The 17,445-nt window shown below is 38.0% G+C and overlaps 1 protein-coding gene across 1 annotated transcript; it reads left to right on the top strand.

Moving 5' to 3' along the window:
* Positions 1-306: 306 nt before the first annotated feature.
* LOC118704741 (Y-box-binding protein 1-like) lies at positions 307-17,114 on the top strand. The gene is given in 6 exon segments (XM_036412634.1): positions 307-350; positions 15,736-15,968; positions 15,971-16,175; positions 16,386-16,573; positions 16,576-16,932; positions 17,056-17,114. Coding segments are annotated over 6 exon segments (1,086 nt in total).
* Positions 17,115-17,445: the final 331 nt, after the last annotated feature.

Raw genomic sequence — 17,445 nt, 5'->3', positions numbered from 1 at the left:
TCACCTTCCCATGGCTTGCAGCCGTTTTTTTTCAGAGAGCTAAAAAGGTGATCTTAGTTTAACTTGCGGTCGCTTCACACAATGAATCCACAGTAGTTCCTACACCATCCTATCTTTTATGCGAGGTATATGTTTATGAAGCGCCAACTGTATGGTAAGCCCTGTTGTACATGTTGGGGATACAGCGGAAATAAAAACAGACCAAAGTACGAGTTCTCCTAGACTAAGAGAGAGAGAGAGAGAGAGTGAGAGAAAGGGGTGAGAAAGTGCTACGAATTGCAATTTTTAAAAAAAGACTGGTCAGCGATGGGCTTTCAGATGGTAACTCCTGAAATACTGGAAAAGGGGCGGTGATTGTAAAAGGGTGGGAAAATCTGATAACGTTGGAATTTGTGAAGGGCAGTTAAGGAAGGTCTTCTTATGAGGTAATGCCAATAGGAAACTCCAGAATAAGCCACACAGAATCTAACGCCCGGTTTCACAATTAAAGAAAAACAACATTATCCAAGTTTTCAGGATGTTTCCATGTTTCTTTTCTCACTTTTCTGTGGGTTTTTTTTGTTTTTTTTCAAGTAACACTCCAGCTATATTGGCTTTTTTCCCGATTTTTTTTTTTTTTCAACAAACCAAACCTCTTCCCACCTATACCATTTTACACAGGCTGGAATATTTTTCTTCGTATCTTTCCTGTCTTCATACAAGCCTCTTCTCAATTGTGGTTTTCCCAGAGAAGACGTCCGGAATCACCCTATTTTACGTAAAAATTTCTCCGCCTTCTTAACTGCTTAATTTTCTTTAAAGCACTTAATCTTAAAATGTATTATTTGTCTACCTCAACTCTTAAGAGCAGTGAGCCTCTTTTGTTGTTGTTGTTGTTCACTGTCACATCCCCAGTCAGCTCATAGTAGGCTCTCACGTATTTTTTGAGAGAACACTTCCTCAGCATGAAGGCCATTTTATCAGCCTGGAACATAAGTATTTTACTCCAAGCAATTACCCAATATCCCTCATAAGCTCCTCCTGGACCAGCTTTCCAGCAGGCTTGATCTTGTCATTTTTGACAGTATGAAAATATGATTTAAGTGCTATATGTCTAATCAGTTTTTGTCTTGTATTATATAATCACATACTAGAACTTTTACTAGATGTGTAAAAGGAATTCTTCAATATCTTGCAATGTTATTAAGGCTGATATTGAGCTTATGGTAATAACATTACCAACTCCTTAACACACATGTGTCAAACACAAGGCCCGCGGGCCAAATCCGTCCCGCCAGGCCTTGCAATGTGGCCCGCACCGCGCTGTCATCACTGCACTCCGCTGTGTTTCCATCACAATGACAGTTTATGACTGTTCAGTAAACCATTCGGCCCGCGATTTAGGCTGGATTTTAGATTTTGGCCCCTTCTCTGATTGAGTTCGACACTGCTACCTTAACACATTCTTAAGGCAAACATGGCTTACCATAAAAAGAAGTAGAAGAAAATGTAAGTGAATATGTGTATACCCTTGAGGATATAGAACTTTCTAAATATGACACAAAATTCATAAGTGGAAATACTATTAAATACGACTTCATAAATAAAAGTAAAGCTTCTGAATGTCAAAATGTAAGGTTAGTAAAGTTAAGTGACAAATAGCAAACTGGAAAAAAAATGTCAACATGACATAAAACAGGTATGGGGTAATACTAGTTTGTGATAAAATTAAAAGACAACATAATTGACAAAAACTGCTAAATACATGATAAACATATCTGGCTAATATCACTAGTCCCTAAAGAGCTATTATAAATTGATTAAAAAATAAATACCACAATTTAAAAATGTGAGAAGGACATGGATAGGCAATTCAAATGTTCAACCACACTAGTAATCAGAAATAAAAATTAAAATAGGATTTCTCTTTTTGTCCCTCAGAATATCAAAGAATAAAATTCTGATAATATTGTTGATGAAAAGCCTATGAAATGGGAACACTTGTATGCTGCTGTTACAAATTGATATAACATTTTTGAGTCAATTTGTCAATATGTGTCAAAAGCCTCAAATATCCATACTGTCTGACCAACAAGACACATATAGAAATGTATTTTAAGGAAAAGAAGTGGACAAAGATGTATGTAATGTTAATCATTGAAATATCAGTCCTAGCCAGTATGGCTTTGAGGATAAAGCATTAGTCCATGGACTGAAGGGTCCCGAACAAGGACATGTACCTCATTGCAGGCTCAGTCCCTGGCCCTGGTTGTGGTGCATGCTGGAGGCAACCAATAGATGTGTCTCCCTCTAGCACATCCACTTTTATCTCTCTGTGTCTCTTCCCCTCCTTTCCATTCTCTCTAAAGGAAAAAAAAAATGGGAAAATATCCTCAGGTGAGGATTAACAACAAAAAGAAGAAGGAAAAGGAGGACTAAAATATATGAAAATTAGTAGTTAGGTCTAAATTTGTTCAGGTATGTTATTAAACCAGAGGCCTGGTGCACAAGATTCATTCACTCGGGGGCGGGGGGGGGGGGTCTGTCAGCCCAGCCTGCTCCCTAAGCCAGCAGTCAGACATCCCTCTTGCAGTCAGGGGCTCTCACAATCCAAGACCCCTTGCTCCTTACTGCCTGCCTGCAGCGGAGGTGGGAGAGGCTCCCATCACTGCCATTGCACTCGCCAGCCATGAGCTCGGCTTCTGCATTGAGTATCTGTCTCCCCCCGACCCTGTGATCAGTGCCTGTCATAGCAACTGGTTGTTCCACCATTCAGTTGATTTGCATATTACACTTTTATTGTATAGGATGAAAACAAGCAATGTATGAAATTATATGCATGTAAGCAATGGATGCAGACAATGGGGGGATGGTGAGAGAAGGATTGGGGGGTGGGAGGACAATGGGGGATAAGGACACATTTGTAATACCTTAATCAATGATGGGGAAAAAAGTTAATGAAAAAATAAATTACATGCATGTTTGTTTTAATATATTTTTATTGATTTCAGAGAGGAAGGGAGAGGGAGAGAGAGATAGAAATATCAATGATGAGAGAGATAATTGATTGGCTGCCTCCTGCATGACCCCCAATGGGGATCGATCCCACAACCCAGGCATGTGCCTTTGGCTGGAATCGAACCCGGGACCCTTCAGTCCACAGGCTCACTGAGCCAAACCGGCTAGGACTACATGCATGTATTTTTATATTAAAACTAGAGACCTGGTGCATCAAAATTTATGCACTCAGTGGGGTCCCTCAGCCTGGCCTATACTCTCGAAGTCGGGGACCCCTCAGGGGATGTAAACCTGCTGGTTTAGGCCTGCTCCCCATGGGATTGGGCCAAAGCTGGCAGTCAGACATCCCTCTGGCAGCCCAGAAGCCCTAGGAGGATATCCAACTAACAGCTTAGGCCCACTCCACTTGGATAATGGGCATAAGCTATTAGTTAGCCATCCTTAGCACTGCCACAGAGGTGGGAGAGGCTCCCACCACCACCACTGCACTGGCCAGCAATGAGCTGGCTTCTGGCTGAGCAATGCTCCCCCTGTGGAAGCATTCCAGATCTTTCTGCTGTTTGGTCAATTTGCATATTACCCTTTTATTATATAGGATATGTTGTAAATATGCATAAAAAGTCTAGATGAATATACAGGCAAATAAAATGTGAAGGAATTATTAGGCTTTTTAATATTCTTCTTTAACTCTTTCTGCATTGTTTTGAATATTTTACAATGTGCATGCACTACTTGGTATTGGGAGGAAGAGTCATTTTCATTTTGAAAGAAAAGTCTATCTGGATCTGAAAGAAAATAGCATCTCTCCATCCTCTTATTTCTTCAATTCTTCATTCAAGTATACCCTTCTCTCCTTTGATCCTTCCTCTCTCCCTTCTCCCTCTTTCTTTCATTGGAATTGATCTTGTTTATTTTGTACTTTGTTATTCATTGATTGTAGTATTTGTTTATAATCTGTCAGTTCCCACTGGCCCACCACCAGACTTAAGTTCCTTGGGAACTGAGGCTTTCTCCCACCCCATTCACTGCTATATTTTCTGACCCTAAAATATGTAACAGACAATATATTTTTAAAGAATCAATGAATTAAATTGTATTAATAGTTCACATTATTTTGGATCTTATCCTAAGAATAATGAGAAGTTTTTAAAGAGCTTTTAAAAGGAGATCATTTAAAAATGATTCAATAAAGGTGTTTTTAAAATTTTTTATGATTGATATATGCTTTAGACTGCATTTTCTTTAGAGTAGATATGCTTACTGTTTTAAGATTCTAAACTCCTTTATCTTTATGAAATGAAACTGATTTTGTTTCAAAATGACACCTACAATATGTATATTTATTTAGTTCAGAAACTAATTTTAATGTCGAAGTAGCTTTTTAAAATCTTTTGAATAAGTATCACTGGCTCAAATCAATTTAATTGGAAAAAAAATGTCTGTCTCTTAGTGCTTCCATTTTGTCTCAGTTAGATTATTTAGGAGTTCACAATAATATTAAAAATATAAATGAATCATAAATGTTATCCCCTGAGGAAGGGGATAAGAGGATGGGAAAAGACAAGTGAAAGGTAATCAGTAATTCATTTTATTCAGTTAAGTCATTCATTCAGCATTATGCATTGTGTGCTATGGCACTGTGGTAGACCTTGGGCTATAAATATAAAAGGTATAGTCTCTGTTTCAAGGAAGTTCACAATCCAGAAAAAGAGAGGTATCCTATAGTTCATCTACAGTCATTTTGTAAAGATATGTGGAACCCAAAGCTAATGTGTTGGTTCCACTGTAGGGATCCAGGCAACACTTTTAAGCAAGTCACCCACAAGCTTGTATTTAAGAATATCAGAGGTTTTAAAAATAAGTGAAAGATTAGAGAGTGGAGCACATAGTGTAAGAGTAAAGCCCTTCTATTCTTTACCATATTTAGAAGACTTAAAAAAACCCAGCATCATATATTCACTGTAGATTGGTAGAAAATATTACAATTGCTTTCATTACTCACACCTCAATGCCATATTTGTATTTGCATGCTATTGAAAATCTAGTTGCTCTAGAACTTAGTTTATCTCTTTGAAAAATGTTTATAGTGATATCTATTGTTCATCCCACAAATGACCTGTAAATTAATTAATGTGGTTGTTCTCCAGTAACATATACTCTAGAGATAGAAAGTATTATTGAAAATATTTAAATATAGTAGAAATAAAATATGTATTTATGTCTAATTAATGAGTAGTAGGGGAACTCATTTACTGACATGCCTTTTTTCAATCAATTACAGCCACAATGAAAGATGTCTCTTTACATTATATGATTTCTGGGAATATAAAAATAATCTGCCTAGTGAAGTTAATGTCAAGCACCTTATGTTTCAAAACATGAATGTTTTAGATGCTCTAGTTAGAAAGCAAAGGATAATTTTCCAACTCATGCCAAACAACTAAGAAGTAATCTTCCTGTAACAACTTGAGTATACTATTGCAGGGAGAAGAGGCTTCTCAATTTAGAGAAGCCTTATCTGCAATTAATAATCCATTTATTTAAGTATTTAAACTGTGAAAATAAAATGTTGAGTATGCACTGTCCCAGGTATCAGACAACTATGTAACAAGTTTCTCTTTGGAGACAGGATGACTCTGTCCCTGTTTTGTTTTTTTGTTTTTTTATCTCCATCCTCAGTCACCTTAAAAATCTCAAGTGCATCTGTTTTTATACCCACTTAAACTTTCATTTTCATACAGGTCAGCTATGTATTTCCATTTCCACCTGCACTGTTTTATACTCTCTTAATATTTTTTGAACTCTTTGGACCTTGCATTCAAACCTAATACACTCCCCTGCTTCCCTCGTCTCTTCATAGAAAGGTCTCTCCTCAGCACTCTGATTGCAAAGTTCCAGTTTCCAAAAGACCTCCATTCCCCCAAGACTCACTGAGAAAACAAACAAAAAACCCAAGTGCAGACTTTTTTTTTCCTAGAAAAGCTTTCATATCTCAAACTCAGACGAGGAGATGGGTGAGGCTTTCAAATAAAGTGCACACGCCTAGGCCTCATCCTAGGATTCTGATTCAGACGTTTTAAGAACTTAGGAATCTACATTTTAAATAAACTCTCCAGAAGGTTCAGATGCAGGTTATCTGTAGAGAAGTGTTTGAAAGATGGACTTTAGTAAAAACAATAATAGTTACCCATCTATGTGACTCTACTATGTGCCAAGAACATTATGTACATTATATCATTTAACTCTCATAAAAAAATTGAAAAATGTTATGAGCATTTTATAGTTGAGGAAAATGAAACCCAAAGCAGCAAAACCAAAATATGCATGAGATCACACAACTAGGAATTAATGGAGATAGGTTTGTATTATAAGTGTATGCTGCTTCTAACAACCCAGATCTCCTAGCTCCTAAACCAGGGCTTAAGTAAATAATATATGAAAATAATATTTTCTTAAAGATGATTAAAAAATAGAAAGTCCAGCTTAGCTAAAATTTTATTCCTTACATTTTCTGTATATCTTACAGTACTAAAGATCTTGAATGGGCATGGTCTTTTCAAATATGTTCGTCGTCGTGCCCCCCCATGCCCCCCCCCCCCCACTCTCCGCTCGCTCACGCCCTTTTTGGCAAGACAAAAGTACTTGAAAATACCTAGGGGAAAGATACAATCTCTGATTTCAGGAAAGCCTGGACAGTGCTTATCTGCTTCTAAGAACTCAAGATGAGCTAGCTGTGATAAAATGCCTATCAGTCTTCTACAGCTATATATGTCAAGGAGAAATAGAATTCTGTGTTAAAGTATGCCTTACTACCTACATATAAAAGTAAAAAATAGAATTAATATTTATTGGGGGCTTAAAATGTTGTGCTCATGTAGGCAGCACATATACTAAAATGTGCCAGGCTCTATATTACCACTAAACAGTCCTCTTATTTCAGGCTCACAATAAGCATGAGACAAGGGTATTAGCATACCCATATTAAAGTTGGGAAAATTAAAATTTAAAGTAACTCTATCAAGCTATACAGCTAATAAGTGAAGGAGCCTGGGATACATACTGAATCTGTTACTTTAGAGTCCAGGTCAGGTGCTTAATCCCTCAATTAAACCTATACAACAAGCATGTCAAATACCCGGCTGGTGGGCCAGATGTGGCCCACAACTAATGTTTTTGCAGCCCAGTGATTATAACAGTATATAAGAAACGTTTTAATAAAAAAATTTAACTTAATTTTTACAATATATGTTATACATAGTTGTTAACAATGAACTACAACATTCGCTAATGACTGATTACTATAATCATATTGTATTCATTTCCCTTACTAACCTTACACAGAGGCACACCATTTCTCTCAATTATACTAGCAAGTGAATATTTTAGCAGCCGATGGCCACGACATTACTCTTGTACTGACTTGTTTGGTATGTGTAACAGGAAATATTTTGCTTTCAGAGAACAAGAAAAATAGGTTTAATTTGTGCAGTTTTTCAGTGTCTAGTACTGGTAAATTAATGTTCAAGAAAAAATATTAACTTTTATTAAAATGTTCTATTGTTTTGTTATGATTAGCCATTTATTTCAGCCCTTTGTATTAAGCATGTCTCTATCAAAATAAACCCATGTTTCTATGAAAAGTGAAGCTTTTTTTTTTTTTTTTTTTTTTTTTGCTGCCCACATAAACTTAAACCTGGTTTATTTGGACCATGTTAACCTTTGAGTTTGACATGCTTGCTATACAAACTAACCTTTCAGACAAATAGTACCCTTTAGACAGAAAAATAACTGCAAGTGGGTTATTAAAGAGACAACTCCACATGATTCAGAATAGGGAGTGGAAGAGACTATTTTTTTATGCCATACATCTTTACATTTTTTATTTTCACTTTTTTATTGATTGAGGTATTACATATGTGTCCATTGCCCCCCACCCAACTCCCTTACATGCCCTCACCCCTCTATTGTCTCTGTTCATTAGTTATGCTTATATGCATCCATACAAGTCTTTTGGTTGATCTCTCCCCCTTATCACCACCCTCCCCTACTTTCCCTCTGAGGTTTGAGTGATACTTCTCTGTCTCTGGATCTGTTTTTTGTTCATCAGTTTATGTAAGGAGGTATTTTTATTTGGATGTTCTTGCTTTCTCCATGGAGCACAGGACTAGCAGGTTCAAGCATTTCTCACACATGAAGGACCCACTACCTTTATAACCATTTCACATTGAGTGGTAGCTGACCTGCACAAGTTTGAACTCTAAGCAAAGAGAAATAAATACCTCGTTCTCTTTTTTACTCAGTGCACTATCTTCTCCATCATGGTCTCTCAGCTACTCCCATACTGGAAAACACACTTGCACTTGTGAAGGAGCGTTTATTATGTGAATCTGCCTACAAACTCTCATTCTTTTTTTTTTAATTTAATAAAGCTTTATTGTTCTAATTATTACAATAGTTTCTCCCCCCCATATCTCCTCTCCACCTGGTTCCCACCCCACCCTCTGCCTTTACCTCCCCACACTGTCCTCATCCATAGGTGTATGATTTTTGTCCAGTATCTTCCTGCACCACTCATACCCATTTCCCCCTGAGAATTATCAGTCCACTCCCTTTCTATGCCCATGATTCTATTATATTCACCAGTTTATTCTGTTCATCATATTTTTTATTCACTTGATTTTGGTGTTCACTTGTTGATATGTATTTGTTCATAATTTTTATCTTTACTTTTTTCTTCTTCCTCTTCTTAAAGAATACCTTGCAGCATTTCATATAATACTGGTTTGGTGGTGATGAACTCCTTTAGCTTTTTCTTATCTGTGAAGCTCTTTATCTGACCTTCCATTATGAATGATAACTTTGCTGGGTAGAGTAATCTTGGTTGTAGGCTCCTGTTATTCATCACTTTGAATATTTCTTGCCACTCTCGTCTGGTCTGCATAGTTTCTGTTGAGAAATCAGCTGACAATTGTATGGGTGCTCCCTTGTAGGTAATTAATTGTTTTTCTCTTGCTACTTTTTTATTTATTTATTGTTTTCTTTTCTTGGAGGGGGGGGGTGCCGGGAGGAGGTGGCTTGGAGAAGGATGAAGGGGGAGGGTAGAGGGAAGTGGGGGCCTCTTGCTACTTTTAATATTCTCTCTTTGTCTTTTGCTCTTGTCATTTTAATTATGATGTGTCTTGGTGTGGTCTTCTTTGGATTCCTTTTGTTTGGGACTTGTAAGTCTATTTCTTTCACCAAGTGGAAGAAGTTTTCAGTCATTATTTCTTCAAATAGGTTTTCAGTATCTTGTTCTCTCTCTTCTTCTGGCACACCCATAATTCTGATGTTGGTATGCATGAAGTTGTCCCAGAAGCTTCTTACACTATCTTCAACTTTTTGATTCTTTTTTCTTTTCCAGTTGAGGGTTTTTTTGTGTTTTTTTTTTTGCTTTTGTTTTTGTTTGGTTTTTTGTTTTTTGTTTTTTTGTTTTTTTTTGGGGGGGGGGGTTTCTTTCTTTGTATTTCAGATATTTGACTTGATTCTTGCATTCCTCTAGTCTGCTATTGGATCTCTGTATATTATTCTTTATTTCAGTCAGTATATGTTTAATTTCTAGTTGTTTCTTTTTCATATCCTTGAGGGTCTGGCTAAATTTATTGGCCTTTTCTGGGAAATTTTTTTTAAAAAAACCTTATAATTGTGGTTTTGAATTCTATATCCAGTCATTTATTTTCCTCCATTTCTTTCATTTGTGATCTGTTACTTTGTCTTCAAATTTTTGCTGCTTCCCTGGGTTGGTAGGGTAGCTTTGTGTGCTAGATTTCCTGTATGGCTTAATAGGTCAGCCTCTCCAGTCACCTGATATGGACACTCTTGGTGCACCCTTTGTCTGTTGTGTACAGCTTTGTTGTATTTAAGTCTTGATAGTTGTTGTTATCACTGGGAGGAATTGACCCCCAGGCCAATTGGCTATGTGTATCAGCTGTGTCTACGCAGGGAGACCTGTGCTGAAGAGAGCCTTATAGGACCAGACTTGCAAAATTGCAAAAGCCTCTTCTGTGGTCAGTTTGGATGAGGTAGAGTCTCAGGGATGAGCAGACAGTCTGGCTTCCCATCAGCCCTACTCTTGTGCATGCGTGCATCCAGACCTCTACCTTCTATGGCTCCCCTGAGATTCTGCCTGACAGTCCAGATTCCCCCAGGCTTGCTCAGAACTGGGGTCAGTTCAGTCAGGAGCTTCTGACTCCCTTCCACTAGGGAGAAATAGCAGCAACCTCAGCAGACTTGTGAGCGCATGTGCACGAGCCTCTAGACCCCTGCCCACCGCAGCTCCCCCGAGTCTCCCTGTGCCTTTCTTCCTACCTGACAGTCCAGACTTCCCCTGTATGAGCCTGGGTTTACGGGGTTTTGCTAGAAACTGGGATTCAGTGCAGTCAGGGGCTTCCTTGCTTCTCCCGCCAGAGAGAGCCAGCCAGGCACTCTGCCACCCTTCTTCTCTGCACTTGTGTCTCTGTACCTCGTCCTTAGCATCTCCTCTGATTCTCTGTGTGCTTTCCTCTTTCCTTCTAGTTGTAGAATTTCAACTCAACCGGCTTTCCTGTGGTTCTGGATGATGTCCATTCTGTCTTTTAGTTGAAGTTTTGAAATTGTTGTGCAAGACAGCAGTTTAGGTGTTTACCAATGCTACCATCTTGGTTTCTCCAAACCCTCATTCTTGACAAGGAATGTTTATTTCTCTGATTCTTAGATGCCGGAGTCTTGGGTTTTTATTCTGTTTTGAAGTAAATCTTCAACAAAAACTATACACAGTGACAAAAATATCATAATACTAAGACACAACTAGATTTCCTATCTTCTTCTTTGACTCAGAACTCGATTCAGCAAGAAGCCTAAAGTAATCAATAGAATATCAGACAGGTAGCAGTGTAGCTGAACTGGTCAATTTCCATTAGTTAAAATTATACAGTTTGACTGTCTTTTAAATACATAACCTCAAAGCCAACACAAGATAAGGTGAGGAATCTAAGTGACATAAATGTAGTTAGTATTAAATAGGTCTTACCCTGAGCAAAGTTGCCAGAGAGACAAAGTTTATTTTGGTTGTCCCTTCAGAATTTCTGCCCCAACTAAATTACCAAGCATATACCTCAAGAATCCCCCTGTCATTATTTAGCCAAGTCTAGTTAATTCCAAACAATATTCAAAAGTTTTGTTATATCCTCTTGCTCTCAGTGATTTTTCTCTTTAAATTGGCTCACATTTTAAAATGTAAGGATGACTTGGAAAACTACAGGGACAACACCATCCCCACACTCCCATACATGAATTTTGTGCACAGGGCCTCTAGTAATTATATAAGTGCACAATGCTTTATATATAAGACTATTCATCAAAAGATGGTTGTTAATAACAATGCAAAATAGAAACAATCTAAATATTCAGAAATATAGTATTGGTTATATAACTTACAGTACAGTGAATGTATTTCAGAAATTCAAGGTGATTATGTCTGTCCATATTTATTGGTATTGAGAGATATTTATAATATGTTATAATATGAAAATGCTGGTGACCAAATATAGTATGCTTCTCTTTTTAAAATTTTATCTTAGAGAGGGAGAGAGAGAGAGAGAGAGAGAGAGAGAGAGAGAGAGATCTATTGGTTGCCCTGAACAGAAATTGAACCCACCATTTAAAAAATAATATTTTATTGCTCTTTTACAGAGAGGAAGGGAGAGGGATAGAGAGTTAGAAACATTAATCAGTTGCCTCCTGCACACCTCTTACTGTGGATGTGCCTGCAACCAAGGTACATACCCTTGACTGGAATCGAACCTGGGACCTTTCAGTCTTCAGGCTGACACTCTATCCACTGAGACAAACTGGTTAGGGCCAAACCCACCACTTTTTGGTGTACAGGATGATGCTCCAACCAACTGAGAGACACATTGGCCAGGGCTAGTAGGCACCTTTTAAAATATGTATAATAATATCTACAAAAACGTCTGGCTATAGAGTCACCAAAATATTAATAATGTTTATTTCTGGATGGTGGAATTAAAGGTAACTTTTGTTTTCTTATTTATATCTTAGATATTTGACACTTGAGAAAAACTTAAGTATATGCACATTGTTTTGTATTAGGGTATTTGTTAATAAATTATGGCATAATTCAGGATGGAATATTATAGCACCATTAAATGGTTTATTTTAGTTTAATGACATAGAAAATGTTTATGACATATTGTCAATCAAGAAAAATCAATTTATTAGATGAGATACATAATATGATTCTAATTTTGTTTTATGATTCTAATTTTATTTTATTTAATTTATTTTTTTTAATCTTTAAATGTATTTTTTATTTTTTATTTTTTAATTAATTAATTTATTTTTTTTACATATTTTAATGATTTTTTTTGCCCCCCTCCCTCCCTCCCCCATATCCCCTCCCTCCCCATAGTTTTATGTCCATTGGTTGTACTTATATGCATGTATACAAGTCCTTCGGTTGATCTATTATCTCCCCCAGATCCTCCTCCCCTCCCCGTTGTAATTTGACAATCTGCTTGTTGCTTTACTGTCTCTATATCTATCTTTTGGTTCATCAGTTTATAATGCTCTTTATTATCCACAAATGAGTGAGGTCATGTGGTGTTTCTCTTTCATTGATTGGCTTATTTCACTCAGCATGATGTTCTCCAATTCCATCCAGGTTGCTGCAAATGATGAGAATTCCTTCTTCTTTATGGCAGCATAGTATTCCATTGTGTAGATGTACCATCGTTTTTGGATCCAATCATCTGCTGACGGGCACCTAGGCTGTTTCCAAATTCTGGCTATTGTAGATTGTGCTGCTATGAACATAGGGGTGCATATATCCTTTCTCTAATTTTATTTTAAAGACATATTTTGTAAGTATGGGTAAAACAAATCTGGAAAAGTATATATTTAAATATTAACATATATTTCTAAGTACTGGCATTATGGGTTATTTTCCCCAAAATTTTTTGCAAGAACATGCGTTAGTTTTGCACACAGAATAAAAAAAAATGTAAATGTTATGGAAGAGAAAGAGACTTTTATCACTACAGAAATCACTTTTTTACCTTTCTGTGTATCACAAATTGTCCATTAGACTGTTACTATTATGTGTGCAGAGATTCGGTGTTTTGTTTTGTTTTTAATATATTTTATTGATTTTTTTTTTTACAGGGAGGAAAGGAGAGGGATAGAGAGTCAGAAACATCAATGAGAGAGAAACATCGATCAGCTGCTTCCTGCACACCTCCTACTGGGGATGTGCCCACAACCAAGGTACATGCCCTTGACTGGAATAGAACCTGGGACCCTTCAGTCTGCAGGCCGATGCTCTATCCAATGAGTCAAACTGATTAGGGCTAGGTGTGTCTTTTTTTAATTGCCCTTGGTACTTATTTCCTGTCACATAGTGTTCTGCATTCAATAAGTATTGACACAGCATTTGGGCATGTGCATATATGTATATACCTATGTGAGTATGCATATTTAAATATACCAATCTCTTTTTTTTTTCACTACTGAGAAAAAAAATGAAAGGGAAGTTATTGAAAAGTGCTATAGGTCTACAGGTCTTTTGCCATTTTGGGGATAGGAAAGCACTTGCCAAGGATAAGAGTACAGTTACCATTAAAGATTTGGGGGGCTCATACCAGTCAAGTGTTAATTTTAGCCCAAGCAATTATTTTCTAGTACCATCTCTGTATAGGTGATATTGGTTCTAGCCCAAATATCCTGAGGTTCTAGTAATTAGCCTGTGTGGGAACCATGCCAGAGTCACAGGACAATCAAGGCAACTCAGAGCATGAAAGACCTTGTTGATAATATGCCAGATGGCCAAAGCCACTCTGAACATGGGAATCTTAATCAGAATGTTCAAGATAAGATACCATAAATAAGTGCAAGGACAGTTATGGTGTACTGTGCACACGTGCTTTGCTGTAGCCACAATGATTGATGTAACTATTTATTGGGAGGAGGCCTCTTTTATCCAAGTGTTATAATATGTTACAGACCAGCCAGTGTGCTGCTGCTACTGTGAGAGTACAGGAAAGGCTGGGGAGGTTGGAGAAGCTGCAGAGGCAGAGAATTCAGGTGCAGAGACTGATGTTGGTATTTGGTTTATCAGCTAGTGTGCGGCTACCTGTATGGGTCATTGCTGTGAAGGACTATTTTGTCTGATGGTTTTATGGCCACTTGCTTCTATAAGAAAAGCTTTCTTATATACATCCACAACTTCTATCACCTGGCGTCTAAGAAAGTCCATCCCCTGGCAGAGGAGCTCAGCCTCGACAGTGTAATAGGCAGGGGTTGAGATGGATCTTGCCCTGACAGCCTGCCTAAACAGTTTATTGGAAATATTTAAATAAAAATATTTACCACATACTACAGCAACCGGTAAAGAACTCTGTATGAAATAAAGAGATCTAAGTTTTTCTTGCATTCAACTAATATAACACCCATGTCTTCTGTATCCTCTAATCTCTGCCATTATTGCTCCTACCACTCATGCTCTAATTTCCTGTCTGCAACTCCCAAGCACACCTGGAGTTAGAAATGACAGTGGCAAAGGGCATGAACTTTGAAATGGCATGATTCATGCCAAAGGTGAAATTATGCCTAGAACCCAAAAGATTGTAAAGATAATCTTGCTGTATAATTACTAGTAGCTCTCCATTTATCAGCAGGATTGAGTTGGCTGACATAGCTGACCCAAGTATTTCATCCTTGCACACTTCTTGAACTGTGTGCACTTCTGTCAAGAAGGACATCCTTCCCAATCAGTTATTGGTATCATTCCTAAGCAAGAAGAAGCCTGATTAACTGTACACTTTCTGTTCAAGTAACAAGGTAGTCTCATCAAATAGTATTCTCCAATACTAGATCTGTTTGGAAACCTCATCTTCTCCTCTAATTTGCAATATAGCACAATGATTTATTTATCCTCCCTAATGTGGAGCCCATTTTTAACCATCTCTAAGTGAGAAAGCACTACTTTATTTTTTGAGATTGTATTGGCAACCAGGGTCAAAAGATATGAAGACTCGAGCTCCATTATTTGCAATGATTGGAATTTTAAATGTGCCATCACAAAATGTGGTATATTTATATATAATGAAATATTATTCAGCATTAAAAAGGAAGGACATTCTGATGCACACTACAATATGTAAGAAGTTTAAGGACATTATGCTAAGTAAACTAAGCCAATCATAAAAAGACAAATACTGTATATGTTCAATTATGTGAGATATCTAGAGTAGTCAAACTTATAAAAACAATATAGGCCCGGCTGGTATGGCTCAGTGGCTGAGTGTGGACCCATAACCAAGAAGTCACTCGTTCAGTTCCCTGTGAGGGCACATGCCCAGGTTGAGGGTTGGATCCCTGGTGGGGGGTGTGCAGGAGGCAGTCAATCGATGTTTCTCTCTCATGGGGGCTTCTATCTCTCTATCCCTCCCCCTTCCCCTCTCTTTAAAATAACTTTTAAAAACATAGAATAGTAGTTTCCATGGGCCGAGGAGGGGAAATGGCAAGTTGCTATTTAAAGGGTACAGACTTTCAGTTTTACAATATGGAAAAGTTCTGGAGATGGGCAGTAGTGATGGTTGCACAACAATATAAATTTACTTAATGTAATTGAACTATACACTTAAAATAGTTAAGATGGTAACTTGTGTGTTATGTGAATTTTACCACAGTTAAAATTTAAAACAGAGAAGTAAGAGTTCGATCTGTAGCAGGAGCGGAAAGTGGACTCCAGAGAGCTCTGAGCAGCCCCATCACAGTCACCACCCTCCTAGTTACCATTACACCCTGGAAGGAACTGCAGCTGCCAAAGCTGGCCCCAGTCACTATCTCCACAATCTTGAGCAGCGAAGCCCAGACCCAGATGCTGCCTCCTAGAGCCCCCACCCTTGGTGCTGCAGACACCAAGCCCTGCACCACAGGCAGCCAGGATGTCTCATATTGGTGGAGACTGCCGGTGGGGACAAGAAGGTCATTGCAACAAAGGTTTTTGGAACAGTAAAATGGTTCAGTGTAAGAAACAGATATGGTTTCATTAACAGGGATGAAACCAAAAAAGATGCATTTGTACACCAGTCTGCAATAAGGAAGAATAACCCCAGGAAGCACCTTGACAGTATAGGACCATGGTCGGCAAACTGCGGCTCGCAATCCACATGCATCTCTTTGGCCCCGTGAGTGTGGCTCTTCCTCAAAATACCACGGCCTGGGCGAATCTATTTTGAAGAAGTGGTGTTAGAAGAAGTTTAAGTTTAAAAAATTTGGCTCTCAAAAAAAAAATTTCAATCATTGTACTGTTGATATTTGGCTCTGCTAACTAATGAGTTTGCCAACCATAGGTGTATTGGAGATGGAGAGACTGTGGAGTTTGATGTTGTTGAAGGAGAAAAGGGTGCAGAGGCAGCAAATGTTACAGGCCTTGGTGGAGTTCCAGTGCAAGGCCATAAATATGCAGCATACTGTAGCCATTATACTAGATGCTATCCACATCGCAGGGATCCTCCATGCAATTACCAGCAGGGTTACCAGAAGAGAGTTGGGGAAATAATAAAAAATCAGAGCATGTTCCCAAAGGCCAGGCCCATCAGTACCAGCCCTATGGCAGGCAAAGGTTCCCAACTTATTACATGCAGAGACCCTATGAGCCTCGACCACAGTATTCCAACACTCCTGTGCAGGGAGAAATGATGGAAGGTGCTGACAACCAAGATGCAGGAGAACAAGGTAGACCAGTGATACAAAATATGTATCAGAGCTATAGACTATGGTTCTGCAAGGGCTGTCCTCTCCAAAGACAGCCTACAGAGGACAACAGTGAAGAAGATAAGGAAAATGAAGGAGACCAGATCCACGGTCAGCAGCCACCTCAATTTTTTTTTAATTGCTGTGCAATAGCTTTTTATTTTGATGTAGTCCCATCTGTTTATTTTCCCCCTTTGTCTCTCTTGTCCTAGACACCATAACAGTGAAAATTACGCTCCATCAGATGTCTGTTATTTTTTCACTTAGGTTTTCTTCTAGGATTTATATGGTTTCATGACTTAAATTTAGGCTTTTATCCATTTTGAGTTCATTCTAGTGTATAGTGTATGTTGGTGGTCTAGCTTCATTTTTTTTGCACGTTTCTGTCCAATTTCCCCAAGACCATTTATTGAAGAGACTGTCTTTACTCCATTGCATGCTCTTGCCTCCTTTTTCAAATATTAATTGAGCATAATGGCTTGGGTCAATTTTTGGGTTCTCTGTTCTGTTCTATTGATCTATATGCCAGTTCTTGTGCCAGTACCGGGTTGTTTTAATTGCAATGGCTTTGTAGTATAACTCAATATCCAGTATCATGACCCCTCCAATGTTGTTTTTCTTTCTCAAGATTTTTGCAGCTATTTTGGATCTTTTTTT

Source organism: Pipistrellus kuhlii, unplaced genomic scaffold, assembly GCF_014108245.1.
Source record: "Pipistrellus kuhlii isolate mPipKuh1 unplaced genomic scaffold, mPipKuh1.p scaffold_m20_p_46, whole genome shotgun sequence".
In the NCBI taxonomy this organism is placed as follows: Eukaryota; Metazoa; Chordata; class Mammalia; order Chiroptera; family Vespertilionidae; genus Pipistrellus; species Pipistrellus kuhlii.
The sequence above is the reverse complement of the archived record's forward strand: the minus strand, read 5'-3'. Positions and strand labels throughout refer to the sequence as shown.